The sequence below is a fragment of the Blennius ocellaris genome, assembly GCF_963422515.1.
Source record: "Blennius ocellaris genome assembly, chromosome: 18".
NCBI lineage: Eukaryota > Metazoa > Chordata > Actinopteri > Blenniiformes > Blenniidae > Blennius > Blennius ocellaris.
In genome coordinates, this window is record NC_137667.1 from 12,639,002 (window position 1) to 12,666,326 (window position 27,325).

General features: G+C 41.8%; 2 protein-coding genes across 5 annotated transcripts; one reads left to right on the forward strand and one right to left on the reverse strand.

Annotated features, from left to right (window-relative positions):
* Nucleotides 1-207: 207 nt before the first annotated feature.
* Nucleotides 208-19,263, reverse strand: reps1 (RALBP1 associated Eps domain containing 1). 4 transcript variants are annotated; one of them, XM_080514115.1, is made up of 19 exons: nucleotides 18,612-19,263; nucleotides 16,084-16,207; nucleotides 13,139-13,368; nucleotides 12,276-12,438; nucleotides 11,100-11,230; nucleotides 9,162-9,324; nucleotides 9,014-9,077; nucleotides 8,480-8,634; nucleotides 7,226-7,347; nucleotides 6,717-6,797; nucleotides 5,434-5,521; nucleotides 5,117-5,218; nucleotides 4,251-4,311; nucleotides 3,898-4,096; nucleotides 3,621-3,809; nucleotides 3,435-3,524; nucleotides 2,846-3,003; nucleotides 2,670-2,775; nucleotides 208-2,506 (listed from the first exon to the last, which is right to left on the reverse strand). In XM_080514115.1, the coding sequence occupies exons 1-19, from the start codon at nucleotides 18,762-18,764 to the stop codon at nucleotides 2,438-2,440; spliced, it is 2,448 nt and encodes an 815-aa protein (XP_080370241.1). In that variant the 5' UTR covers nucleotides 18,765-19,263; the 3' UTR covers nucleotides 208-2,437. The 4 variants fall into 4 exon arrangements, with proteins under 4 accessions (XP_080370241.1, XP_080370242.1, XP_080370239.1 ...); XM_080514116.1 differs by lacking the exon at nucleotides 6,717-6,797; XM_080514113.1 differs by having other exon boundaries at nucleotides 9,014-9,324.
* A 2,225-nt stretch (nucleotides 19,264-21,488) lies between these two features.
* On the forward strand, nucleotides 21,489-27,015 carry abracl (ABRA C-terminal like). The gene is made up of 3 exons (XM_080513846.1): nucleotides 21,489-21,565; nucleotides 22,440-22,505; nucleotides 24,186-27,015. Exons 2-3 carry the CDS (start codon nucleotides 22,445-22,447, stop codon nucleotides 24,368-24,370), a joined length of 246 nt encoding a protein of 81 aa, XP_080369972.1. The 5' UTR covers nucleotides 21,489-21,565; nucleotides 22,440-22,444; the 3' UTR covers nucleotides 24,371-27,015.
* Nucleotides 27,016-27,325: the final 310 nt, after the last annotated feature.

Below are 27,325 nucleotides of genomic sequence, written 5' to 3' on the forward strand. Positions count from 1 at the left end.
ATCTGTTATTCGGAAGCAGGGACCATCACAAGAGATAAACGGCTCCAATAATCTACGATCAACTCCTCTCCTGCATGAGACGACTGATTATGTACCTCACAGAATAAACATAGTTTATACCGTTGCATTTAAATGTTCTTGATCCAGGAAGTTTGATTCCAAGTTTCTGACCCATGTTGAACCATGCATTCATCCGGTCAGCTGGAGTCGGTCCATGACCCCCAACAGATTTTCGAAGACGGACTGATGCACCGTTACATAAATGAAGGAGAACAGTGTTTAAAATATTGTGCCGTTTTTTATTTTTGTGTAAAAATCACACAGCTGCTAGTTGACTCTGCAGAGATACAGTACATCCATGCAGTTAAACATCTAGGATCCCACAGCCAAGAGAGAAGGAATTAAATAGAATATTCTTTCGCTGTTAGTCAGCAATTAATGCAAATTTACATATGAGTCCAAAAAAGTGTGTATCATATACAATATACAACACAGATCTAGGAGCGAATAGCATTCAAAATCCCATCAACAGGCTTCATTATTAAAGACTGATTGCTCTTGCCTGCCTGGATTGCCTTTTGGGTCAGGGGGACGAGGAAGGGGGTGCTGTTGTGCTAGCAAACTTAAATCAATCCCACTTGAAGGTGTTTAATAGGGTTTTAAATGGTATTAGTTCCAAGTCTGGAAACAGTAAAACACACACGCTCACACACACACACACACACACACACACACAGACAGACAGACAGACAAACATACACACAGAGTACACCGTCGTTCTCAACAGCAGAAAAGAAAGAAGGCAGGCCTTGATACGACAAGGACGAGAGGTCAGTCAGCCGCAGTGGAAACCTGAACGCCAGCGAAGGGGAGTAAGGCTTTAGAAGAAGACCGACTCTTCACCGACACAAAGGGACTAAACAAAACAAAACAAAACCCAAACATGAATGGATCAAAAAACATTACAGCTTCAGGGTAAGACAAGAAAATAAAAACTTGAGTGGTTCAATTGTTTTTCTACTTAAAGCGTCGGTGTTAAATACACGTGAAAACACAGGAGGAACATGCAGGTTTTACGTGAGAAAAGAGACAAAAGTGTAAAAAAAAAAAAAAAAAGGAAAAGTAATGGAGGGAGAAGGTCGAGTTAAAAGTGCAGTTGGGTCATTCAGGTCTCTGTATTGTCGACTGCTCTCCTGTAAGCTTCATCTACACCCAAAGCTGCAGAGTTCAGGTGAAAATACCCCAAATTTTAAAAAACAAACAAACAAAAACACTGATCTGGACTCGACTTGCCTCTGGAGCGTGGAGCAGACGGGACCACACACTGCTCATCAGTACCAACAAAAGGTATCACAAACATACAGTAGTGGGTGTTTTGGAAGATCTACGATACAAAGACCAGGATGTACTGTTCACACAGTTGCTACTATCATAGTACAGCTAAGTATAGTTGGTCTGTGAGGATGTATCGCCCATACTTGCATAGTGCCGACTGTCCGATTGACCAAAAAAAAAAAAAAAAATCAACTTAAACTCCACCCGTCACTTTGGACATGTGCACACTGCCTGCTGCAGAGAAATCGCGGGGCGTGGGGGGGGTGGACCTTCTCAAAAAATCAGCAATTCTTCATAAGCACCGCCGCCTCCTGCAGTCAAGCAGCTGGAACGTTTTCCAACCCTTCAAGTTGAGTGTCGTAACACTTCTCCGTACAGTAAAGATCGGACGAATAACCGCAGAGCTTCGAGGTTACAAAAGACAAGCTGAGCCACAGAAAAACCCTGCAGGAAGGGAGAGGAAGTTGCTTCTTCTTTTTTTTTTTTTTGTTTCCTTCTTGAATAGGCCCGGGTAGAGGTGAGGGAGCAGAGTGATGGGTTCAGTCATTTGGCATAAAGTTCATCCAGTCAGTCACATGATCAACCCTCAAACACTGTAACATGAAGAGGAAACACACCAATGCCATTCAAACACACACATAGGCTTGTAAGGGGGAAGTAATAAGGAGGCGGCGGGCTGGATTCATGACACACGCATACGTGCGCACACACACACACACACACAGTAAAGTAATTAGACACTAGCAGTTTGTCTTCAGATCAAACCCAGAGCTGAAGCGTCCGTCTGTTTGCAGTTGCTCTCGTCTCAGACTCCATTTAAAAAAAAAAAAAATTGAAAAGTGCCCGTTTGTAAAATCCCCTCGTCTCCTCCTCCCGTTGGTAAAACTGTGCTCTCGGGTCCGTCCGGTTCATGAGCGATCGGCGTGTGGTTGAGCATGACAGTTTTAACAGAACGCTCTGCGGTGGGCCTGCGACCCCGAAGAAAGCCGCCATGTTGGAAGGAAGAAATAAGGAGCGGGGGGAGGGGGAGGGGGGGGGTTGCCATCAAGGGCCAAAGCCTTGTTTCCGATGAACTACAGCCGAGATTTGCTCGGCACGTTGGTTAAAGGTGAGAGAAAGGTCTGAGCTGCTCCAACTGGACTTCTAGTGATATTCTCTCCTCCAGCAGGTCCTGAAGTGCAAACAGAGGATAGAAGATATGGAGGTGAAGTCCCATTTTCAGTAATCAATATAGAACATTTCGGTCAGGTCCGTGTTTAAAGCTTTTCATTTGAAGTTTGGGATTTTCCCTTTCCTATTTTTCTACAACATTTAAGTAAAGATGTCCTTCGTACCTTCAGTTGTTGCTGAAGTTCACTGTTAAGTCGCGCCAGAACTGTGTTGGTCTCTTTGTTTCTTCTGATTGAAGCTTGAATCGCCTTTTTGTCCTTTCCAACAGACCTGCAAATGCAGAAAGTGTTAAAACGCAAATCCGTCTGCAAGTTTTTCCCTCAATCTACAAGCCTCTGACCTGGGGATGGAGGGCTGAGTGGCTAAAACTGCAGCAATGACGTTGGATTTTTGTGGACCGTGCTGCTCGTCCTCCGGTCGAAGTTCGTCTTCGGACTTCAACCTCCGGCGTACAGGTTTGGGGGGAGGTGCCAGAGGACCCGAGGAGCCGCCCTTGACCTAAGAGAAAATGGAAATACATTTACTTTAACCTTATTGTCACCGAGTTCTCAAGTTGTATAGGCTTTTAATCGCCTCTAAAATGGTTGTTATTCCAAGTACCGTATTTGGTCTGAATATAAAATGGAGGCAGCTTCGTATCTGGGTGCTTTAAAAACAATGCAATCAGGGGAAGTTTGCCATTGGACACTTTGGCACTATTGGACATCCCTGCTGTAGACTTTATATACAACTTGAATACACCAAGAACTCTTAAGTGTATATGTGTCTGTCTAAATTTGCTTGCATTTAAAAATGTTTTTTTTTTTAAATGCCTGAATGATTCCACTCTCTTCAATCTATTTTTAACAACTTTGTTCAAGAAATAAAATGACCCCTTGGACCACATTTTATGACATCACAACCCTAAATGTCCTGAAAATTGGACCGACCGAGCCGGCTGTAGCTGAAGGTCTCTCGTCTACTTGGCCATCACTCTTCACTGTTCTTAAAGGGCCGGCGCCCTCTGATGGCTTTTCCACCTGCACATTGGAAAAACACACAAAAACCAAAATAAATCTGGAACTCTCGATCTTAAAAATGAAGTGAAAGGATGTAATGTGAAGGTAACGGCCCACCTGTCCCGCCTCGTTGTGTTTGTCCGCCTCCGGCAGGCTGGACGGCTGCTCGGAGGCCGCGAAGGCCTGAAACTGACTGAAGTCTGCAAAGTTGGGCTGCTGAGGGATCTGTTGTGGGGAGGTGGTGGCGAGGACGCCTCCTGGTACACTGTCAGCCTCCACTCTGTGCCCAGTGAGTGGCACGGAGGACTGGGGAGAGGAAGAGGAAGAGGAAGAGGAGTCAGGGGAAAGCTCATCTAAACACACATTGCAGATGGAGCAGGTTTCCTTCACAGACCTGTGTGGGTAGCGGTCGAGGAGGCACAGCAGGAGGGTAAGCGATTGCGGAAGGCTGTTGCTGTCCTGTGGCGGCCGTGGCAGCGAAGGTACGGTTCATGTCCAGTGACGAGGAGCGAGAGTGGGATGGGTGTGGGCGGGGCGGAGGGGGAGGCGGGGCCACCACCTCCAGGGCCCCAGGAGAAGTCCCCGACTGAGACCTGGAGACGAACGTTTATTAGAACGAGACCAAGTTTCAAATAGATTACATATGAAATCAATCTGAATACAACTCGAGCTTTCCACATGACCTGCCGCTCGAAGCAGAACATGTTAACTGCGCGAGAACATGAGAAAAGTAAGAAAAGAACTGACCTTTGCCGAGTGATTGGCTCCTGGTCTGAGGTGAAGGAGTCTGAGCTGCTGTAACCGTCACCTTCACAGATTAAAAACACATTGAAGCTCAAACCACTGCAGCTTTCAAGAAAAACAAATTGAAACAGACATATTGTATAGGCTGAGAGGAATAAGCACTTTACTTGAGGACAAAATCATCCCATATAAGAAAGTTCCTTATGTATTAGCAAGTTTGACAAGAAGGTGAAAAACAGTTCATCTTTGATCAGAGATGCTGCTGTGGCAAGAGGATTTTCCACCAGCTTCTATCAGATATTTATTTTGTTCTTCTTTTTAGGTCTTGCAATGTCTTCTTAATTTCCTCGGAAGTTCTAAGTTTTGACTTGCTTGTTTTTTTTAAGCTTCATCTATGCATCAAGTATGACGCACTGCCAAACTTGAAAAGCTCCTGAACTATTGTGTGGTTTTGCTATATTATAGGAAATATGAGCGACAAGTTTTAGTAAGTTTAATAGATTTCACAATCTAAATATCCAATAGCGGTTTATTGAGATCATTGTGATAGTTGACATATGCAATAATTGGAAAAAACGCTGGGTTGTGTTTCAGTCGATTATCCGATTTCTTAGTTGTTTGTTTTACACAAACAGGTGTAAACGACCGAAATAAATCAGATGATCAGTCTTCATGCATGATACATGCATGAAGACAAGTTAAGGCGTTACTACAATTCCTCACCATGATATAGTTGCTGTGATCCAATAGAGCAGATCACATAATGCTGCTGACATGATCACTTAACCTGATAACTGCAGAAATCAGATAATCCTCTGATGTAAATAGGCTCACTAACAGTCGATATCTTCACATCATCGTTCACTCACCGACAGTGTTGGCAGCAACAAACTTCATGGAGGCGGGCAATTTGGTTTCTTCAGACAATTCCGGAGGTTTCACCAGCAGAGGACTGGTTGGGTGGTTGTGATCTAAAAGTTTGAGAAACAAAATGTTATAAGATCAGACACAAATCTCTTGTTCTGTCCAACAATATTGCAGGCCGACTTCTCGCTTTCACAATATGATTCACGAAGACAGATGTTCGGGGAGCTTTCTCCTGCAGTACAGACGTCACAACACCACCATTCATCTAATTGGGAAAGGGAGTTTAAACATTCAGGCTTGGAGCCAGATTGCGTCTCACCACTGCCAGTCCTCTTCAGCTCCATCTCCTGCATGTGGATTTTACTGGGTGTCATCCGGATGGGAACAGGATGGACGATGGCTGTGTCCTGGAGAACAAAGAGCGATAGACGGTCAGACAGACAGAAGAAAGGACTTGCACTCACGCGTTGCAATCAGTTTACTTGAAAACGGGAATAGAGCTCTAAACAAAGAGGTTGTTTGTTCCTGTTTCGCTTTAGAGGCAACCTGCAGTTGGTGTCTATTTAACTCAATATTGCACTTCTCATTGTTGGAGAACTTCCTGATTATTATTGCTAATATTACTTTGCTCACATTTTCTGAAAATCCAAAAGGAAATATGGAAGCCTGTTACAGACACCCACAACTACATAAGAAACCAAGGACCAAATCACAGAATCAAACTCAACTCATAACTTTCCCTCTTTTATATTCGTGCTGAAAATCTTAAAAAGTTTTGCCAACATACTTTTTTTGATTTTTTTACTACAAGCAGACTCTTCAGATACTTCAACAGATTACAATCAGTTTTGAGTGATTGAGATACTTGTAGCTGAAAAGCAACTGCTTTTAATCAAGTAAATCAACACATTCAATTTAGCCGAGTCATGGTCATTTTGTGAGAAAAACAAAAAAAAAAGAAAACAAAAACAAAAACAAAAAAAAGGAGCCTAAACAAGTATCTCCTTTAAACAATACAATTTTTTTTTTTTGAATTTTGACATTTCACTCCTCCTTGTGTCAGTAACAGATAAACTGAGGTTAAATCCCTCTGACAAATTAGATAAAAAATATGTTTTGGATGTTAATATCTTGTTAAATAACAGTGTCAAAGGTTTACCCTGTCCTATTCTCAGTTAAAAAGTTGGTTTCAAAAGGTTGCATGTTATTTTTAAATGGTTTCTGGCGACATCTCCTTAATCTCCTGCAATGAATCCCAAGGATCCGCACGACCACAAAAACATGACTATTTACTGAACGATAAAACACTGACAGCTCAACAGTGCATTGCGATACTGAACCAAAATTGAAGTGTTCACAGCATTAACAAAACTACCTGCAAACGTGCTCTAGACTGGTGGATGTCACTGTAGAAATAAAAAGGTGATGCCCAATAGAGCTAAGCCAGCCAAATCACAACTCGCACTGCTGGTGCAGTGAACTTGAAGAGAATATCATGCACAGAAAGAGTGACAGAGGGAGAGACAGACAAGAAAGAGATCCAGAGAGGGTTAATGTCTGTCCATTAATGGTGAAACCATGCATACTACGTGATTGACTTACAGGGTCAGCTGGTGCAATGTTAGAGTCAAATTGGGTCAGAGTTTGTGAGCTGGAGGAGCGCTCGCTAAACGTCTCCCACTGCTGCAGGAGACAGACAGACAGTGAGAAAAAACATGTCAGTCAGCCAGTGCAGTGACATCACACATTTACATCATCAGTATGAGCGCTTGCAGCGATGCAACGCCACATCATCAGTGAGGCGTGAGAACGAAACAAAACAAAAAAAAAACAACCGAAAAGACATCGGCAACTCATCGCGGAACCACAGGCTCCCGTCGCAGTGCCAGGGAGGGCGAGAAGGGGTGCTGAATTAGCAGTAATTATGTTTGATGATGGAGATGAAGAAGTGGCAATCAGAACCAAAAAATGGCGGGATGAAGCGGGAGCAATTCTGCCTAAATTAACTCCGAGCAATTAAGATGAATCAAATGCAAACGCGGCGACAGCAAACAGAGCTGAAAGTATGCTTGAACACATCGTGTGATTGTGTATGGAATGCATGTTGGAACCTCGCTGCTCTGGTTCATCTCCGGCCAGGCCTGGTTTAGCGAAGGCATGGAGGGAGACTTGTTGGGGGTGACCTCCACCGGTGACGCCGAGTATCCAACATCCGCCGTCTGCTCAGGGACTTCTGAAAAAGGAAAAATAACACACGGGTTACAAACACATACAGGAACTCCACAAGGCTATCTATGGTATAAACTCCCCCCCAAAAAACAACTTTCGGGAGCATTTCTTGATTAAATGTTCATGATTCATTCTGCTAAAAGTATTTGTGTGTCGTCTTTCCCACGAACACAAAACAAAATGGTATCACTGCAGGGAAAAATCTGACTCGTACTTTAGATCTATATGGGATCCTCTAATCAAAGAAGCATCATCCATACTGGTCAGATTATGAGAGAGGCTTTCCATCTGCTCACATGTTGTGTTCTGCATAATACAAGCATGGGAGCTTCAGAAACGGGAAGAACATTCTGGATGTAATCCGCAGACACTTAACTGGGCCAGTCAAACAGGCTGGAAGTGAACCGTGACTTGGGAATTATACCAAGGTGAGTACAAGCCAGCTACAGATGCTGGATGTTCAGAAGCTTTAAAATGCTGCACCTCAAATGCTTTTGGTGGTAGCAAGGATGAAGCACTATGGGAGGCAGAACCAGAGCATGACAGTGATGGAGATTTCAGTGAGGAATTAACCCGAGGAGACAGGAAACTGCGTATAAAACTGGGTGTAACCAGGAAAGGCCAGACGTTTTGTAAAATGTAAGATTGTGTTGTTTTTAATGTGGTTTGATTAGTTTCTAGCACAGATATAAAGTATTACATTGGATAAATGAAATGTGAGGGAATATAAAGTGGCTAAGAAAGGGATGGGGGGTATGATGCTAATATATCGTGACTGATGATTGAAGTTATGATACATCCAATAAATTATTATTTACCGATAACTATTCTTAGAATTTTAGATGATTATATTGTGATGAATTTGTAAAAAGAATCCTTTATTGCTCCTTTTTATTGTGGTATAATCTCGATTGCATGCAGCACTTGTGTGCTGATTAAACAAAATGGGTCATGATCAAAGTGAAGCAGAAAATGAAGCAGTGTTATGGAAAGTGCGGTCCAGCCTAAATCAATTAACCAGCACCAAGAGGCAAGGTTTTCCACACCGACGCTCTGCTACCTTGCAGGTTTAATGAGGTCTGATGTTGGGAAATGGAGAGCTGCAGTGCGGACAGAGGGAGCACGACTCGCCGTACCTGCTGAATCATCCAGGTCAATCAGCTTTGGCATCAGGCTCTCAGGCAGCTTCTCTGGGAGGTCATAGCCGTTCTTCCTGGCTACGACCAGATGAAAGGCAGCGCAGAACTCGTCCAGGGTTAGAGCCCCGTCTTTGTCGAAGTCCGACAGCTCCCTTCAAATGCACACAGATCACAGTCACAAACCGAATCCTCCCCAGAGGGATTATAGTGGAAAATAAGCATCAGAACATACATATGCAGATTATCTCTTAATAGCCACAACAGACACTATACAAGATTGTAATAACACAATGATTAGATGTGTTAATAAAATTTGCCCTGCATATAAGTCAACTAGAAATATAGCAATTAATCAAATCAGATTTACTTTCACTCTGTAAGATTGAATTCACCACAATCCTGCTCAAACAAACAAATAACCAATACAAACAACCTATTTGCATGACTCACTGTTACATATGACCTCTAATGCAATCGAGTTGTCAGACAAACACAGCAGGGAATGTAATCAACAAGGTGACGACCACTCACCAAATATGCGACAACTCTAAAATTGGTAGCTTTGATTTGGTGAAGAACTCTTTTGCTGCTGAACCTGGAATTACACTAAAGATGGTTAACATTTCTCCCAAAAAGCAGCTCATCGTGTTTCTGTGTATTTGTGGTTGCGTTTCTCTACCGGGTATGAAGCCCGTGAGGTCCGGCTGGATGGTTTTGAACTGGTTGATGTAATACTGTCTCTGTTCGTCTGTGATCTTCCACGGGTCATCGTAGGTGCTGGACTGCCGCTGGATCTCGTTGTTTGTCGCAGCTGAGGCCACGGTTCGTATTGTTGTGCTTTCCTGTACAAAACCACAGAGGAAATGTTATCGTGATTAACAGCGTAGAAGAAGGAGATCACAGAAAGGAAGGTCCTGTTAAAATAAAAGAAAGCGACTATGGGGAGTTTGCATGTACGGGCTTTTTCCAACCTGGTTTCCTTCCAAAGTCCAGAAACGTGCGCTTCAGGTTAACTAGTGGCTACAAATTGCTTATAAGTGGGAATGTGTGTATTTGATTGTCTGTCCTTCTATGTGTTTGCTATATACCACGCACTGGCTGTCGAGGCCTTTCCGTTAATTCACCCAGTCAGCTCAGATCGGCTTTCACATGCTGGACGCAGGGATCAAGTTAAAATAAAACGGAACTGAAAGTGTAAACTGTGAAACCTTCAAAAAATGGTTCGTATTCCTACGAGAGCATCAAATTCTGAGAGATTTCAGAACCATAACCCATCACAACGATGGGAGCTTTTTAAAAATGGACTTAACGTGCTCCGAGTTGATTCGTAATGACAATAACCCAATAATACGCCTAAAAATAAGCATGGATTCCTTCCTAAAATTAGGCACTGGGTGGAGAGGCCTTTGCCTGAGCAATGTCACATAAGCTGCTCACATTTCAGCGGAGCTCTGCTGGCAGACAAAGCACTGATATAAAATGTCAGCTCATGCTTGACACGCGATTGTGGTACGTGTGATATCGCAGGTTTTGCGTTGGCAGTGTCTTATGGCGCCTTTTCATCTGATGAAAACCCCTCATGACGACTACTATTGAGATGACCTGCTGCAATATCGAATATGGCTACTTTTGTAATTTCCCTATCTGCGTATAAACCACTCATTGAACTGAGGGTTGACTTGTGAGCTCCAAAAGCATATCAATATTGTATTTACTGCCGCTATAATAACATAATAAACTGTGTGATTGTCTGAAGGTGAAGGACAACGATTGAGACTTTTGTGTTATTCTGTAATTTTCTTGGGAAGACTTTGTATCTCAAAGTCTACCCAAGGATGGCCACTGTTGGTCAGCTGAGGTTATAAATGCAATTAGTAATAAATGGAAAACATTTAACTTATGTACTGGTATGCATCATCAAGTTTAAGGTGCATTTAAATGTAGTAACTCTTATTCAATAGAATCAATTGAAACACAATCAATTGAAGCGCAGTTCATTTATCAACATTCGCTATATGCAAAGTCAGTCACTAAAATCAAGTATGAACAAGCAATTACTCATAATAGGCAATTAAATAACAGGTTTGAAATACAAGCTGTACATTTCAAAACAGTTCCAAGTTGAAAAAAATAGAATGTTTGCTCACCTGAACTGGCTTAACCAAATAAATCTCTGTCTCACTAACTCACACTTTAGCTGCTTTGCCCTTCGAGCTTCTTACTGTGGGTTAGCCGTTATAGCGGGTGGTCTTCCTAATGTAAGGTTGCAGTTTCAATCCCTCGTCCTGCTCTGTTTATATGTCAAATTGTCCTTGAGCAAGATTCTGAATGCCAAATTACTCACAATGGGGGTTGAGTGCTTTAAATGGGAGCCCTCACCATTGGTGTGCTATATTGCGTGTTAATGTGTGAACATGCTGCGCAGCGCAAAACGTTTTGACTGCAGGAGCAGCAAAATAAATTAATCATACGGGAGAAGACCATTCAACTCCTTTGTATTTTCCCTCACTTTGCAGGTTTTCTTCTGAAAATGCATAACTAAAGACCCAATGTGAAATGTAAAGCAAAATGTATGGTTTGCAAGCACAGTAAAATGTGAGGGTGATGTTTTTCCTACCTGGACAGACGAGGGGTGCATTGTTGGAAGCGTGCTGGATGGCGGCGTGTCCGCTGTAAAACTGACCCAACTCTCCTGACCGGGAGGAGGCGGCGAGTGAGACGACCACATGCCTTCACCGGTCCCTGCTCCTGAAATGAACAACGGCGTTTTATCATCCCAATATTGTATGTTGAATAAGAAAGCTTGTCATTTGCTCTCTCTCACTCTCTCTCTTTTTAATAACAACATGACTAGAAGCAGGCAGAGAAGCTGTCGTGTTCTATTTGCTCCTCAAAAAATAACGGACACTTTCCTCTGCAAACATCATTTACATTATGTGTAAACACCGACTAATTACACCCCATAGGCCAACAGTTATCACCGAAGTCAGACAATTTAGAAAAATTACTTATTTACCTCATGTAGTTTCTGTTGTCGACATCAGTGAGTATTGAGAGCGAGTTCTTTAACACGAGGATATTCTCTCAGAAATTGATTCCATCCTCTTATAACATGGCAGTATGCCGTCACTTCCTCCTGACTTCAAATCAAGCTTCCTCTTTTGTATCATTAATAAACTTAATAAATGTTGCTCCTTTAATACAAGAAATGCAGCACAAAGTGCTCCACAATCAATACGTCTAAAAGACAGCTCCAACAAGAACTGGACTTTAGAAGTAAATATGTGAGCTCAATTCTAATTAAAGCCGCTCAATCAAACACACACACTGATAATGAAAGTTCATCTATTGACAGGCTGAAAAAGTGCTAATCACAACAGGATTACTACAACAAATAGATTACACTTGTGTGCATGTATACCTGTACAAAGACAATATTTCATTAAACGGCTAAACTGAGGTCTGGTTGCATGTAAACTTACTGAGTGATAAAGAAGTCAAATAAATACAGTGAAAATAATTTCTTTTAAAATCCACACTCAGTGCTTCAGGATTAATAAAAACATAAATTTATGTCAATCAATAGGGATGAAACTGAAGAAATATTGAGAAAAGGCTTTGACATATCTGACTCAAGAATTTTCGATGTAATTATTTGGTCTATCAAACATCTTAAGATGAACACAAACGTCTCAATTTCTCTACTTAATCGGTGACTTTAGGTTCGTTAGCTTCAAATAAACAAAGGACTGAGTCAAAAGACAATATGGAAAAAAAAAAAACACCCTATAACCTGTTTGTTGCTCTCTGAACTGAGTCCACACAGCGCCGGTCGCAGCCACCGCTGGTTGCCGATCCACGTTTCCGCCGCTGTGTTGCCGCGTGTGTTTCCTCCACGAGTGAGGGGATGTGGGAGGGGACTGGTGAGGGGAGACGACTGGAGACGTTGGTTCAGGCTGTTGAGCACATGTGGAAACATGGACATTGTAAGAAAACTTAACTGCACTGAGCAGCCGCTGTTTTGTTTTTTCTTTTTTGCCCCATTGTGAATTCCTGGTGTGTGTGTGGCGTTAACAAACTTCAACATTTTGCACTTAAACACACTACAACTGAACCCCGTCAAGGTTGATGAAAGCTACTTGAAAAGCTTTTCATCTGCATCGCGGTAGATGGATATGGTAAGACGTCAAAGCGATGCGTGAAAGAGCGTTTCGACACAGATGTGAAGAGATACGCGTGCAGGAAGACATCCATTTAGCTCAAAGGAGAAAAAGTCCGCTAGCAGTAAGTAATTTGAGCTTCAAGTAATCACACATGCACAGGAAAAACACTGCAGCTTATCTCTGGTGGCTGCTGCTTTCAGCTGTTGACAGAGTTATTGTGTGTGTGTGTGCGCGCGTGCGTGCGTGCGTGCGTGCATGTGTGTGTGCATGCAATGTCACCCAATAAAGTCTGTTTTCTCAAAGCTTCCATTATCTTTATTTTTCATTTGTGTATTTGTAAATTATCTCATCGCTCTGGGGGGGGGGGGGAGAAAGGTCAAATAAACAGTGATGTGATCCTTTCTCATGGCAATTTGTGCATGTAACAGAAAGTAAACGATAACGAGCCTGTGAGAAAGAGCTGCGTTTACGAGGCAACGGTAAAGTTTCAAACCTGTGGTTCTACGCTGGGTGCCAGGGGCTGGGTGACCTCATGGACCGGCAGCGAGGTGGAGGTGGGAGGCCCTTTCTTGTTCTGGTGACCCCTGCCAGGTGGCCGGGGTATTACTGCAGCACCGGGGGCAGGATACAAACCCCCACCGTCCGTATCCTGGTAGAGCGCCGCGTGCCTCGCCTCCGCCTCGTTCTTCCCCACCACGAACCGAGGCAGCGGCAGGTCCTTAACTGGGGAGAGACGATTTAAAAAACAGAAAAAAAAGGTGAGCTATGCAAACAGTATTTATCAACTTTTGTTTAACTTGGAGTGAAACCACCAGATTAGAGTAGTTTTTGTAGAAAATCATTAACACTCAACTCTGGATAAACAAGAAGGTGAACATTAGATAAAACTGAAAATAATATAATTAGATAAAATCAAAGGGATTAAAACTCGTTGTGTCACTCATCACTGCAGATCATATGATCTGCAGGTTTGATTTGGCAAACCTAAGCAGATGCAGGGTAAGAGCCTTGCTCAAGGACACAGGGGTAGATTTTAACTGTTCATTCAAATGATTTGTTGAACACGTACATAACCCAGCACTAGCAAGACAACTGTTGGTTGCATGAGAGGGACGGCAGCGTGAGAGAAAAACGATCCGCTTCAAAAACAAACAAAACTCTTTTAATGACTCTGACAGTGCAGGAGAAGACAAAACCGCGGGGATCTGTTGATCCACTCATCACAAGGAGTCCAGCACACCGGTCCTGCCGCAGCATCGGCTCATCATGACGTCCAGCTCAAACAAACGAAACACCGAGTGCTAAATATAACTTCTCACCAATAAAACCACTCTCCTTCCTCCATTTATCAGACTGACCACATTGACCACACTAAAGTAACTCCGGGATCAACTTTAAAACTTATTTGTCTTGTATGCTTTACATTTTTTTTGTTCTGACATTTTCCTATGTCGCATGCTATTTCCTGACAGATTCATTGATGACCGAATGCATGCATGTATGTATAATGTACACACTGGGAAACTGCACATAAATTGCCCCTTGTGGGATAAATAAGGTGTCTGAATCTGAAATGTAATATAAATTTGGTGCAATTGAATGACTGAATGGATCTCTGCAAGTGGCATCAGTCATTCGACAGAAACGAACTTAAGCGTCTCTAAGACGACAATATAAAGCTTATATTTGTCATGTAAGAGATATAGAAGCTATGTTTTTTTATGTTGCTCATTGTGTAATAAGCCATTTTAGATATTTTAAGATGGGTTGAGAGAAACTAATGAACATGTTTGCACACTTTTTGAAAATTCAAAGAGTGATCAATGGTAGCTCTCAAACATGAATGTACTGTATTTATACAGGTAGAAAACAGCTCATTTCCCAATATCTTGGAAATACATTGACCTTGATGGTTTATTACTAAAGTGAGACAATTTAACTCCTGGAATAACATCACATCCAGTCACAACTGATATGACTTGACACTTGATTACATTTCTCGGCACTAACTCAATTGCATGAGCTCAGAAGGTATTACATTTGACACGAGGCAAATTTCAAACCCTCCTAACGCTAATAAAATGCATTCTGCTCACTTTTGCTAAGAGGAAGTGGTGCCTGTACTTCCTCATTTCGGTATCCAATTATGAAATCATTTCATCGTGTTGCAATATTTCAAGTCAAGCAAGAAACTGTGCTCCGAGTGATAGTAATGTCTCCCTTCTGTGGTTTTAGTGAGACGTCAGAGCAGAAACCGACAACGCTTCTGGGCCTCAAATACTGAATGTTTATTTATGATAATAGGTAACCAGTTTCAACAGGTTATATCGTCACAAACATCCACAAGCATTTATGGTGGCTGTGGCTTTGTTGGTAGAGCGGATTGACTTCCAATCCCTTTGTCGATAGTCAAGACACTGAAGTCCAAGTTGCACTCAATACAAGCACTTCAGATGGCAGCAATCCCCTTTGTGAGTGAGTGAGTGAGTGAGTGAGTGAGTGAGTGAGTGAGTGAGTGAGTGAGTGAGTGAGTGAGTGAGTGAGTGAGTGAGTGAGTGACATATAATATAAAATATGTTCCTGCTGCTCAAGAGGTAAAATGTGATGAAAATATAGTCCATATAACAAAAGGCCAATATCGGTTCACCTAGACTCCACTGTGCAGACTGAGCTCTCACTCCTCCAAAAACATATTAAAAAGCCACTCAACAACTCTTATTTCACTCTTTAGCAGGCCAGATTTTTCCCCAAGTTATCAGACAACTGCTGCACCATGAGATTTCAACACGTCTTTATTAAACTCGTCCTTTAAAAAAAAAAAAAAAAAGGAATCTGCCAGGAACACGGAAAGAGAACATCAAGATTATGTGGAAAACCTAGTATGAAACTTGTCCTAAAACAAAAAAATGTTTCTCTCACGTAATATTAAATGTTATGAGCTCATTTAAATGCTACACACCAGCGCAATTAACACGTTCTTAAATTACAGACTGTGCTTCTTTTAGTTTTATACAGTAGGTTTATTACTTGCTACACCATGTGCCACAGATTTCATAAAAGTGGGTCCAAGAGTACGTTTGACTCCACAATGTTTATGCTGTCCACTGATTCTTTAAAACATCAGAGAACAATATCCTCTATGTCATTTACATGCAATACCTGTTCCCCCAGGAAGGAAATAAACAAAGTCAACCAGGAAAAGAGCAGTTATTCTTTGTGTGTAAGGGGAAATTCAGATGTCCTCAAAGATCAAGTTCAGTTTCCATGCTGATCTTTTCATTTGCAGTCTATATAACTCAAAAATAAGAAGGGAAACACACAATATGCCCCAGAACCTGAATATGGACATTATACCTATCCTGGAGCAGCAGAAAGGCGCACACAGGAGGGCGAGGAAAGGAAAAGTGTGCCTGTAGGAGGAATAAATCCTGAACTCACCCGAGTTGAGGCTTTCCACCCTCAGCGGCAGCCCGGACTGGGCAATGGCAATGAGCTTCAAGGCAATGTAGAACTGGCTCCTTCCGAAGTGACCCAGCCGAGTGGCTCCACATAACTCTGTGATCTAAACCCACACAAGGACAAGGGACAACCGTCAACAACAAGGCATTGTATTTGTTCGAAGGAACAAGCATGATCCTCACAGTCCATACATGAGAAATATACAGCTTGTTTTAAACGGCTCAAACATTTTACATGTATTTTGGTTCACAGAGGAGTGATGCATGTAAAAGGATGTTATCATTGAAAAATCAACTATTTTACTCAGTGTGTGTCACTGCAACTTATGTGCCTCTGGATTAAAAATTCGGATTACCACATCCTGAGCCCATGCATGCACAGGGAAAAGATGCAAACTCCATAAAGAAGCGAGAACCTTCTTGTTATGAGGCACGACATCAACTATTACTTGTTTGGTCATGAAACTACCACACTTCATAAGTAGTTGTGTGGGGAAAATAATACCAGTGCAGCTTAGAGTCATAACATTAAGAGAAGTCTTCAAGTGCGAGCTCTTCAGTGCCGTGTAAGCCACAACACCAGCAGCACGCCTGCCGACTGATCCCTTTCTTGCTGACGAAGAACTTAGTCCGAGCGTGTGTGGATATAAAACACCCGTCACTTTTCCCAGCCTGTTACAACATGACACTGTAGCGACATGCAGCTCACAACACAGAGCTCAGTGTGGATTTTTAAAGCAGGGGGGGTTAGGAGGGATACAATGCTGCCTAATTCTTCCACCACACTGCTCCCCTTGTTGACCTTGAAAAGGATGCTGACTCACAAACTGAAAATATTGGCCTGCTGAAAGACCCCGAGTCACAAGAATGGGCCGCTTGCAGTTCAGCTGGATACTCATGACTCGCAGGGACGAGACAGAGCGAGGACACTCAAGATGGGATTAGCCATGGTGTAATCGTGTCGCCAATATTACAATGACTCAAATGCAGCTTGCCATTAGCTATGTGTGTAATCTGGAAGTGCACCTTCTTGCAGCAGCCTCTCCCAGCCTGCTTGTTTTGGAAATATTTGTAAATGTAACAGAGTCTGCAGGCTTCCCATGTGCATGGTGTGTGGCTTCAAAGTACACTCCAAATATCAACACAGGTCCTCCAGTGTGGTGGGAATCGCAGATGTAAACCTGCTGCTGCCGTGAGAGTTTCTAAATTCTGTGTGAGAAATTGAAAGAGTATCAAAATTGGAGCTGGCCTTACTGGACCAAAACAGTTTTTTTCCTCTGCTGTACTGCAGGTTCTCGCTTCAAACCGTCCAGACTAAGAGCTCCATTGGGACAACACCAACCAACTGCATCATCCGCCAATCCCAAGGTTGGTTGTTCAGTCCCCCATCACGCCCTGTCCAATGCTAAAGCCTACTTCGGCAAAATGCTGAACTCCAATATGAGCAGTCAATCTCCTCGCATGGCAGTCGTCACCATTAGTGTGTGGATGTGTGCAAGATCTAGTGTGAAAAGCTTTGAGACTGTTGAATCGGTGACAAGGCACTATATAAGAGAAACTCATTTATCATTCCACGGCCACTACAAAAAGCTCCTGTATTTATCACACGTAAACACATTTTCTTCTGTGTTTGACCTAGTGGGCAGTCACTGTGTGGCACACAGGGAGCTTTCAGGGATTTAGGTCTCACAGTAGTAGCAATCGAAGTTAGGAAATGCAGTGGCTTAGAAAAGTGATGAATAAACACTTCTTACAAAAAGCTTATGTGACTCTGGCCACGGTTGTCAAGACTGTTCAGGTCAATGTTTGTTGTTATTTCACACAAGACTAGCTTGTGACATCAATGCCTCCTAAACAAAAAAATAACTATATCGTGGCCATAATATGAATATTGTTGCTTTTCTTAAATACGGCGTTCACTCACAGATATGACACCAGTCTATTAAACTTTAACACATCTTAAGAAAAAAAAAAAAGTACCCATATGGGGGATCATGCTCAGGAAGCCATGTCATGACCCCACTGAATCTTGTGATAACTTTTCTAAGTCACATTGAACAGGAGACAATGTGACTGCGTTTCCGCCGGACAAAGAGGCAGATGTCGGAGAGAAGACGGGAAAGAGTGGGAAGTAATGCGAATCACAGGACTGATGAGCACGGTGTCATGTTATGTTCAAGCGTCCGTGCACACAAAAAATAAGATCACTTTGCATATCTGACACGCCGGGCGTTCCAGTATGTTAGAGATGCGAGTTAAATGTCCGTTTTAAAGCCGAGACTAACTCTGCGAGTGGGCTGAGGCTAACATTAGCCAGAAGAAGGTGTGTCTGACTCCTGCGCTGCGCAGGCTGCTAACCAGCCGGGCCAACCGCGGCTGGTCCGCCGTGACAGGACGGCTCTCTTGACAGCCACTCAACTTTGCCAATGACCCAGTCGCCGTGGAGCCCCCTCCCGAGTCCCCCGCGACGACAGCCCGACACACGGCGCTGGCTCGTCGCTAGCTTACCTGCAGGACAACTTCGCTCGGTAACTGGGCCGCCCGGAAAAGGTCAAGAACTCTCCCGTTGGAAGCCACTTTTTTGGTGTTGTCCGTGTCGCAGTAGACGAACAAATCCGAGTAGTACTTCTGCTCCACGTCGCTCAGCGTTAGACTTTCCATCGTAGTGCCCGACTGAGCCCGAAAACGGGACTAGTTGACTGTTGGTTAGCCCTCGGCCAATGGCTGGGGCAGGATCCAAAATATGGGCGAGACTTCAGGATCCCAACTCGGCTAGCGTCAGCGGCTAGCTAACGGTAATAATGTCGACTTGTTGTCTCACTCCCTGTGATGAAGCACCGCGGACACGGCGGGATGACAAACGGCACCAAGCCCGGGCCCGAGGCTCAAAAGCGGTGCGCCTCGCCGCAGTTGAACACTTAGTTAACTTGTTGGGCCAGCAAAGCCAGCAGAGCAGCGGGCTAGCGGCTACCTTGAATCAAAGTCAGCGACTCTAACGTTAGGCTAACGAGCGAGTCGCAAAGTACGACCGCCTCCTCGACCCGCACATCCAGCGCCCGAACCGCCCGTCGCAGCACTTCCTCTCCCTCCAATCCCTCACGGGACACGGTTTCTCTGTGCGCCTGGGCACGAATTCCTCAGCGGGGCCGCTAGAAGTAAAGTTTCGGGGTCTTCGGGCTGCTTCCTCTGGTAATCATAGCCGCCATTCCTGTCGTCAGAGTCACCAGCTCACTTCCGGTCCGGCGCTTCACGGTAAAATACAGCTGTGGTCGCACTGAAACTACCCGACTGTTCCATGTCATCTCACCGCTTTATCCAGCTCAGCCGGAGCAGAGAACAAGCAGAGGCAGGGTGAATTCTAGACAGACACACTCACATTCACAACCACGGGTAGTTTAGAGTCACCAGTCCACTTCCGGCCCAGTCCTTCAAAGTAAAATACAGCTCGGCTCAGACTGAAACTATCCTATTCTAAAAGGGTTTAAACTCCCACCTCCCAAGGTCAAATGGTAACCTTAAAACTGAAAGAATGTCTCTAAAAAAATAACGCTGGAGGTGCAGTTAGCGACCTTTTATTGAAATAACATTTTATAGTTTAAATGCTGTGCCATACAGTCCAGATCCTCCAATTCTTGAGTCTCATTTTACTGCTTTATCCAGCTCAGCTGAAGCTGATCCAGGCAGGGGCAGGGTCCACTCTGGACAGATCTTCGGGTCATCACTGAACACACTCACGTTCACATCCATGGGACATTAAGAGCCACCACTTGAGCTCAAATGCCTGGTTTCTGTATCTGAGGAAACCAGATTACCATGATCACACCTATGGGCAATTTAAGATCAACAATTAACTTCAAGTGCATGTTTTTGGACCGTTGGGAGGAAAACCGAGTACCTCGAGGAAACCAAAGCACATGGGGGAGCATAGAAACTTAACACAAAAAGTCTCAGCCAGTATTGAAGCCATGACATTCTCACTTTGAGGTCATAGTGTGAAACACTGCTCCGTTGTGCTGCTGTTGTCTTTATAAGTGAAACCAACAGGAACTCATCAGTCATGGAATGCCATGAAACTATGAAAGACAGAAAGTTTGTGGACTGTTTTCATGAAGTAAAAGAAATACTTCATGAAATCTAATTTCAGTGAAGTTCCAAATGGTTGCAAAGCAAAACCCAGACTTAAACCATGGATATTCTCTCTGAAGCCCTCAAGAATCCATGTGTTCAGGTAAGTGTGCTACTAATACCAACAATTCTGCCGACTGACGAGAGAAGCAGGTCATGCATGTGTAGAGAGTGTATCATGAATGACACATTTACATAGTTCTGTTGTAGCTTTTATCAATGATGTCTTTCTTTCTTTTTTATGTTGGGGGATATTGCTGATTGAACAGTTGCATTTGTTGTTCACCTTGTGACAAATAAAGGTTGTAATAATCTGCGACTAAATACAGTTTTAGTTCAGATTTGGCATAATAAACGTTTGCTGTCAAAAATATCATTTGTCTGTGTTTTTTATTGAAAGAAAATGGGAAGAAGCATTCATTCAACCACATACATATTTTTTGTTAAAATGAGAACGTATAGTACAAATATTAGCACATGGCATTTGTTTAACTTTGCCTCTCTACAAACTAGATGGTTTATTTTCACGCAAAATCAAATACAGCATCATTAATGACATAAAGGAATGTAATACCCATCCACTTTTATACTGCTTTATCCAACAATGTTGGAGGAAACTAACAAAAACCTGTCCTACAATCAGAGTTAAACAGCATTTGAATGGATTTACAAGTTCTGAATGTTATGAAGACAATTTTAGAATTAGAACCTGATCACCAAAATTGAATAGTGAAGATTTAAAAACTAGATTTTGAAATGAGCAGACTAGAGTTGGTTCTTTTAGTCAGTAAGTTTTCTTTTATCCAATCACATTCAATGAAGTCAAGAATAAAAATTATACTAATGCCCATTCCTAACGATGTTTATAGGAAATTGCTTTTTTTTCTCCCTACGATCAAGTGGATATGTGAGCCTCTCGCGGGAGGAGCACAGAAACACTTCTACGATGCTTTTTATATGCCCCTATATGGGGCAGAGCTCCCTGAACTGAAGCATCATGTCACCATGAAGTCAGACGAGCACTGATGCCGCTTTCAATGTTATAGGAAAACTTCTATCTGGATGGAAAAGCTCCTAAAACACTTGTATCTTCACCTCGAGTATGTTGAATTAATTGTTGTTATATAGAACACAATATGTCTGATTCCTGATTCTACAAAGACAGACCACTTTAATTCATTTAATTAGTAAAATTTCTGAAGTTCTGTGCCACTCCCCGAGTAAAATAACAATTTCCGAGCCGTCCCTGAACTGAGCAAGTTTCGCCACCGGTGCGGATTGATTAGAAAGTCTCACATCCTCTCATTGCAAAGCTAAAAAGATCCGTAAATAGCCAGGTAAGGATGTATGTTTCAATATCGTATTGAAGTTGTTTTGTGTTGACTTTGACTCGGCCGTTTGCCCTCATAAATCAAGTAAATCCAGCGGTTTGAACAACTCCTCTCAACGTATCGTCTGTGTCAGTAGGCTAACGTTACCGGTGAGCTCACATCCGCAGCTCAAACGATTGTTTCCTGCAACAATCAAAAAACCCCAAAGTACCGCCGAGCTGTCGATATAATCCCCCACCAAATTATGACTGCACCTCGTTTAAATTAATATATTATGAGATGGATGTGAGCTCAGAGCTTGTTAGCTGCTGGTGCTAATCTGTACTTCCGCATTGATGACGACCCGCCCTGCTCGTGATTGAGCGTGTCAGAGATTTTTTTTTAAAAATAAATTCCTAAATTGACCATTAAGTGCGTGTTGCGTGACCTAAAAGTTAGAATTACATCTATCGATCTGAGGCAATGGGTGTCTGTTCTGAAAATAGACGTCCTCTCTGTTTTCCGAAAGAGAAGATAGTTTGAGTGCGAAGTATAAATCAAAATATTTCAGAAATCAAGGTCATAAAACGAACACCTCATTGTTACCACAACTTCTTAGTTATGTGTTTTGTGACTGTCAACCACTTTTTCTTTTGAGGTGTAAGCAAAAGAAGAATCGTAGACTATACCAGATATAATCTTTAGTCCTATAGGGTTGAAATGTATGCTGAAATAAGAAAACATTGTACTGCTTCCTAAAATGGATCATATTTGAAAGTGCCAACAAAACCGTCCCTATTGTTACACCAATAAGACACATAAGACATTGAACAAATGAAACACTTTTTAGTATCTTCTTGCATTAATGTGTTTTGTCTCTTGATTGTGTTTTGCCTTTCAGTAACAATGAATGTGGGACATGAGATCAAACTGCTAGTGGAGGAGATTAAACGACTCGGCACTAAAAGTGAGTCCAGACTTTGATTTTTAATGTGTTTCACTTTCCACATTCATCCATCTCCCATCACATTATGAACACTGCTCGTATATGCTCGTGGGTGGACAGGCGTAAGGATTAAGTGAGTTTGATAAGGTTGATATTGTGATGGTTGGGTTAGATTATCTCCAAAGAAATGTCAGCTGCAGCTCCTGCAGAGAATTTGTGGTCTTGCTGTGGTCAGTATCTTTCAAAGCATAATGGCAGGATGCACTATGGGAAGAAGGCAAGCTGACTCAGGAAATGTTCTGCTGGTAAATCTTTGTTCCTGTGACGTGCACCAGCTGTCTGCACGGGGATGGTTCAGGAAGGATGTCAGAGACACATCTGTATTCCCAGTCTACTGATCTGCCTTCCAAGTCCCCAAGATTAAACAGGTTTTGTCTGGGACTTGAGGAACCTGCTGTTCACACTAACGTATTTGAATCTCTGTGTTTCACCTCCCAGTGAAATTGTGTAAATCTCATTGCTTCAGGCTCGCTGCAAAGCAAAGAGCACCAACTCTAATTTTGTACTATTGCCAACAAAATATTGACTTTTAAGGTGTAGTGGTGCCCTCCACTGGGGGCGCCAGAGAGATTTAGGCAGAAATTACAATTTTAAGGTCTGGGGGCTTGATGCCTTTTCCTGGCGTTATTTTTTAATTTTTTTCCAAAATATATAATGGTGATAAAGGAAATGGGTGAAGGGTAAAGCAAGAGATGAATCACAATTATAAAATGAGTTTCGGTGCAAAACACACAGAGTTTTTAAAGTGTTATCAGATATTTCATATTAAAGTAATAGTTGTGGGGTGGGACTCACCCTCCCACACTTTAAAACCCCAGCTGAAACATTTAAAATGATTTTGTCAGTAGTCATTTATTTAAGGAAACTGCAATGTTACCTTCTCTTCACACTGTATTTTAGATTTTTTTTAAATTAATTAATTTTTTAAACCCTCAGTCATCTAGTTGTGATTTGATTTGCTCCATTTGTGCATTTCATAGTACTCAGTCCACATGGACAAATCAGAGAAACTCATGATGGACATGCAAGACACAATATTTATAATTTTACCACAAAGCAAAAAGGAGCAATGTCAAAACAATCAGTATACATGAGAATGTGAGAGCTGTTTGTTGTATTTATACAAGATGCAATAAACATTGTCTTAGGTTTCCAAAACTGTCTATAAGCCTTTATAAAATCCAGGTGAGCATGTGAGGCAACAAAACAAGCTGATCAAGGATTAAAACCATTTTTAAATGCAACATTGTGTATTTTTGTTGGGCAGTCTCATTGTCTTGTGATACTGATATTCTTTAAGATTGTTTGGTGCCAGTAAAAAAAAAAAAAAAAAAAAGTTCTGTCTATATTATATGGTAAGTAATGTTTTTAGCAGAGTGTGGAGCAACTGTGATTGGAGGGATGACTTGAGAATTTTGATTTATTTGTGGTTTTAACTAAAGTTTTGATAGATGCATGAAAGAAAAATGTTGAAATAAAAGTTCTACAGTTGATAAAAGCTGTCAAATAAGACTTAGCTCGTAAATGAAGAAATCTCTTTGCAAAGTTCTTCATCACCAACTTTATTAAAAAAATACAACAAAATAAAAATGCGATGAAACATTACCATATTAAATCAATTTTTTAATCCTCATTTTCTAGATACCGATGGTCAAACCACTGTGAAGTTCGGGGTCTTGTTCAATGATGACCGCTGCGCCAATATCTTCGAGGCTCTGGTGGGAACCCTGAAAGCAGCCAAGAAGAAGAATGTGATCAGCTTCGAGGGCGAGCTGCTTCTGCAGGGCGTCCACGACAACGTCGACATCACTCTGCTGCAGGAATGAGATGCGACGTTCACGCCTGACGCTGTCGGCAGATCTCAGTCCTCCTGGAAACCAGAGCTTCTGCACACAAGGCCGTCAACGCCCAGCGTCCGTTCTCAGTTTTCCTTCATTTACAAGGCTCAGCATTGGAACCGAAATGCAATAACTATATTAGACTTTTACCCGCACAATTGCTCTGCATATCGCCATGTAATCTGTTAATCCTGTTTCTCATTCCAAACCATGTTTTCATGGGTTTCAGTTTTCACATTACGTCTGGAAGTGGTGTTTCTTTCCTCCTCAGGTGCTTTTATCCACCACAGGCATCAGTTTGCTTGTCACTATAGGACTTTAACCACAGAAATCAGGAATGTAAGGTTTTGTACAACACATTACTGTGCGTTTGTTTAATTTTTGGTCAAAATTTCAGTCGATCTCAAGATGCCTCTCTGTACAGCTTCACTGTCGAGAGTGAAAACTCAGAGCACAAGATGTTAATTCAACTGAAGCTCTTCATGTTGTACTCAGCAAAACCCTTCATTAAGACTTGGAAGAGGCCGTTTGACTCAGATCTCTTTACTTGAGTCATTTAACCTGAGTATCTTTGCATAGAATCTCTATGCAGCTGTGCGGTGAAGGGCAATGTGTGTGTACACGAACAGCATCACCAAACAGATCAGTTTATTGTTTACACAGACTATTCCTACTACCTCCTGTGGACTTTTTAATAAGAATACTGCTTTTGGAAATCTAATAACGAGCCCTTTTCAAAGAAACTCTTGACTACAATTACAAACTAAGTGCATTTTGCTGTTTTTCTACTCATCGCAAAGTGCTTGAGTACTTTTTATTCCATTTTGTTATATGTAGTCATGATTGTCTTTCATAAACAAACTCCAAAAATTGCCTTTTCATAAGAAATATTTGATGGCGAATGTATTCCTTGTGCAATTAATTTTTTTTATTAGTGTCTAATTACAGGGTGATTGGTGCCAAATGTGCAAAGTATGAATTTGTAAAAATGCTCAGGACCAAATCAACTCAACCAAAATATGTCTAATTGTCCTGTTGCTATAATTAGTTGAACAAAATGTGCATTTACAGTTTTAGTACATTTTAAATGCCCGCTTGTTATGTTCTGTAGGTTCAGTGAAACTTGCTGATCAGGCAAAACCACCGATAACACAACTCGTCACTTATCTCGTCTTTTGGATGTTTAATTATGTCAAAATATTTTTGAGAAGCACTTTCAACTGTATGTGGTGCCCCAAAGCTGTTGAAATGAATCTATGAACATGAATAGCTATTTTAAAAATAACTCGTGGTTATATCAGTAGAATTGATCAAAGTGCAATTAAATGGAACTTTTTTTATTCAGGTTGGCAACAGTCAGAGTGCCACACAAGGCGATTGGTAGACTGATAAGACAAAGTCTTGTCAAAACTTGAAAAGAGGATTTAAAATGTACAGTGAGCTTGTTTATTGAAAGTGGAAAAAAATGAAATGATTGAATACAAATATTACATTCATATCTATATACAAGAAACAATTATGTACAAGCACAGATAAAGCATTTGAAATATTAGGATAAAATGTTAACGTAAAAAAGGAAAAGCCATAGTAATCTATGACGAGTTAATTTCAGAATTTCTTAAGTTAGCTTTGTGCAGAGCCGTTCAGCTACAATATACAGTGTGGAGAGGCCATAGTACAGGAGTAAATTGTAAGTTTTTTGTGCATTCAAACAAAATGAATAATCCGTCAAGGTACCTGGCTCCATCCTGTTTTAATTACTAAAGATGTCTTTGTGAGAAAAAATAAGAATCTCAAAGTTATCACTGAAAAATATACATTATAAAGGAAAACACAGTTAAGTGAAAGATCTCTTTAGTGCAATTGATTTGAATCTCTGAGTCTCCATACTAAGTGTTTGTGCCATTTGGTTAAGAAAACCATCTTTTTTGCAGCAGATGGACGAACGCTGTATTTCCTTTTTTCATCCCGAATGTAATGTCACCTACTGTGCTGATTTGCATAACCTCAACGTGTGTAATTTAATTATTTTCTATATTCCTCATTGGATTGGACCTCGTGTTGTTATCGCCCACACATTATGAGGCCTTGTGGAACTAAGCCTGGTCTGCAGCTTTTCAAAAGACTGTTGATTTCACTGCTGTTGTATCAACCCCGCTAACATGTTCACATTCAGGTGTTGGTTGTTTAACTTGAATTTTTGCTTGTTTTAATTTCCAATTCAGCATCAGTGATGTGAATGAATCAAACCGTCAATGAATAGAAGAGAACCATATGATTTGGATGGAGTTTACACCTGGCCACGTGGCATGTCGTGATGGTGATTTAGTTGAAAGTAGAACAAGTGCGGACATACCATGCTGCTTGCATCACTGTCGTCAATATCCTGCTGTAGCTCTGGAGTGACTTTTTCAAACACAAATGTACGATCACAAGATGACATCTGGCGAGACGAAAGGAGACCAATGACGAGAGCGATGCCAATACCTCAAGCCACTTTGTGAACTAGTGGGGCGTCTGCCTGATGTGTTCAAGTGCATACTTACTGTCTTTTGCATTGGCAATAACACATTCCTGGAAGACGAGAAGTTTCTGTGACTGTAGACTTCACTTTGAGAATTAAAATATTTACACTTGAAGCCTTGAACCTGTTTGGATGAATGATTTTGTTCTAATTACTCAAAGCAATAATGACTATCTGTTGCTATTTGGCACAATACCTCCCGCCTACATGCCTGATGCTTGCCAACCAATCGGAGTTCAGTGGAATATGACTCAAAGATCAATTAGACTTTTGCATCCAGAATGACCATCTCCATTGTTTTTTTATTGGTATCCACGCTTATAAGCATCACGTGACCTCATTGTCCTTGCATATCAATGGATGACAGCTGGTGTCACCATATATTTTTAAATCTCACTTTTGATTTAGCAGAGGTTTAA

Bases quoted from the DNA above. Each gene is read 5' to 3' on its own strand.
- reps1 (XM_080514113.1), bottom strand. From the start codon at position 18,764: ATGGAAAGTCTAACGCTGAGCGACGTGGAGCAGAAGTACTACTCGGAT. The intron at 16,208-18,611 runs GTAAGCTAGCGA...GTGTGGGTTTAG, and splicing joins CGAGCGAAGTTGTCCTGCAG to ATCACAGAGTTATGTGGAGC. The intron at 8,635-9,013 runs GTGAGTGGTCGT...GTGCATTTGAAG, and splicing joins TTAGAGTTGTCGCATATTTG to GGAGCTGTCGGACTTCGACA.
- abracl (XM_080513846.1), top strand. From the start codon at position 22,445: ATGAATGTGGGACATGAGATCAAACTGCTAGTGGAGGAGATTAAACGA. The intron at 22,506-24,185 runs GTGAGTCCAGAC...CTCATTTTCTAG, and splicing joins TAAACGACTCGGCACTAAAA to ATACCGATGGTCAAACCACT.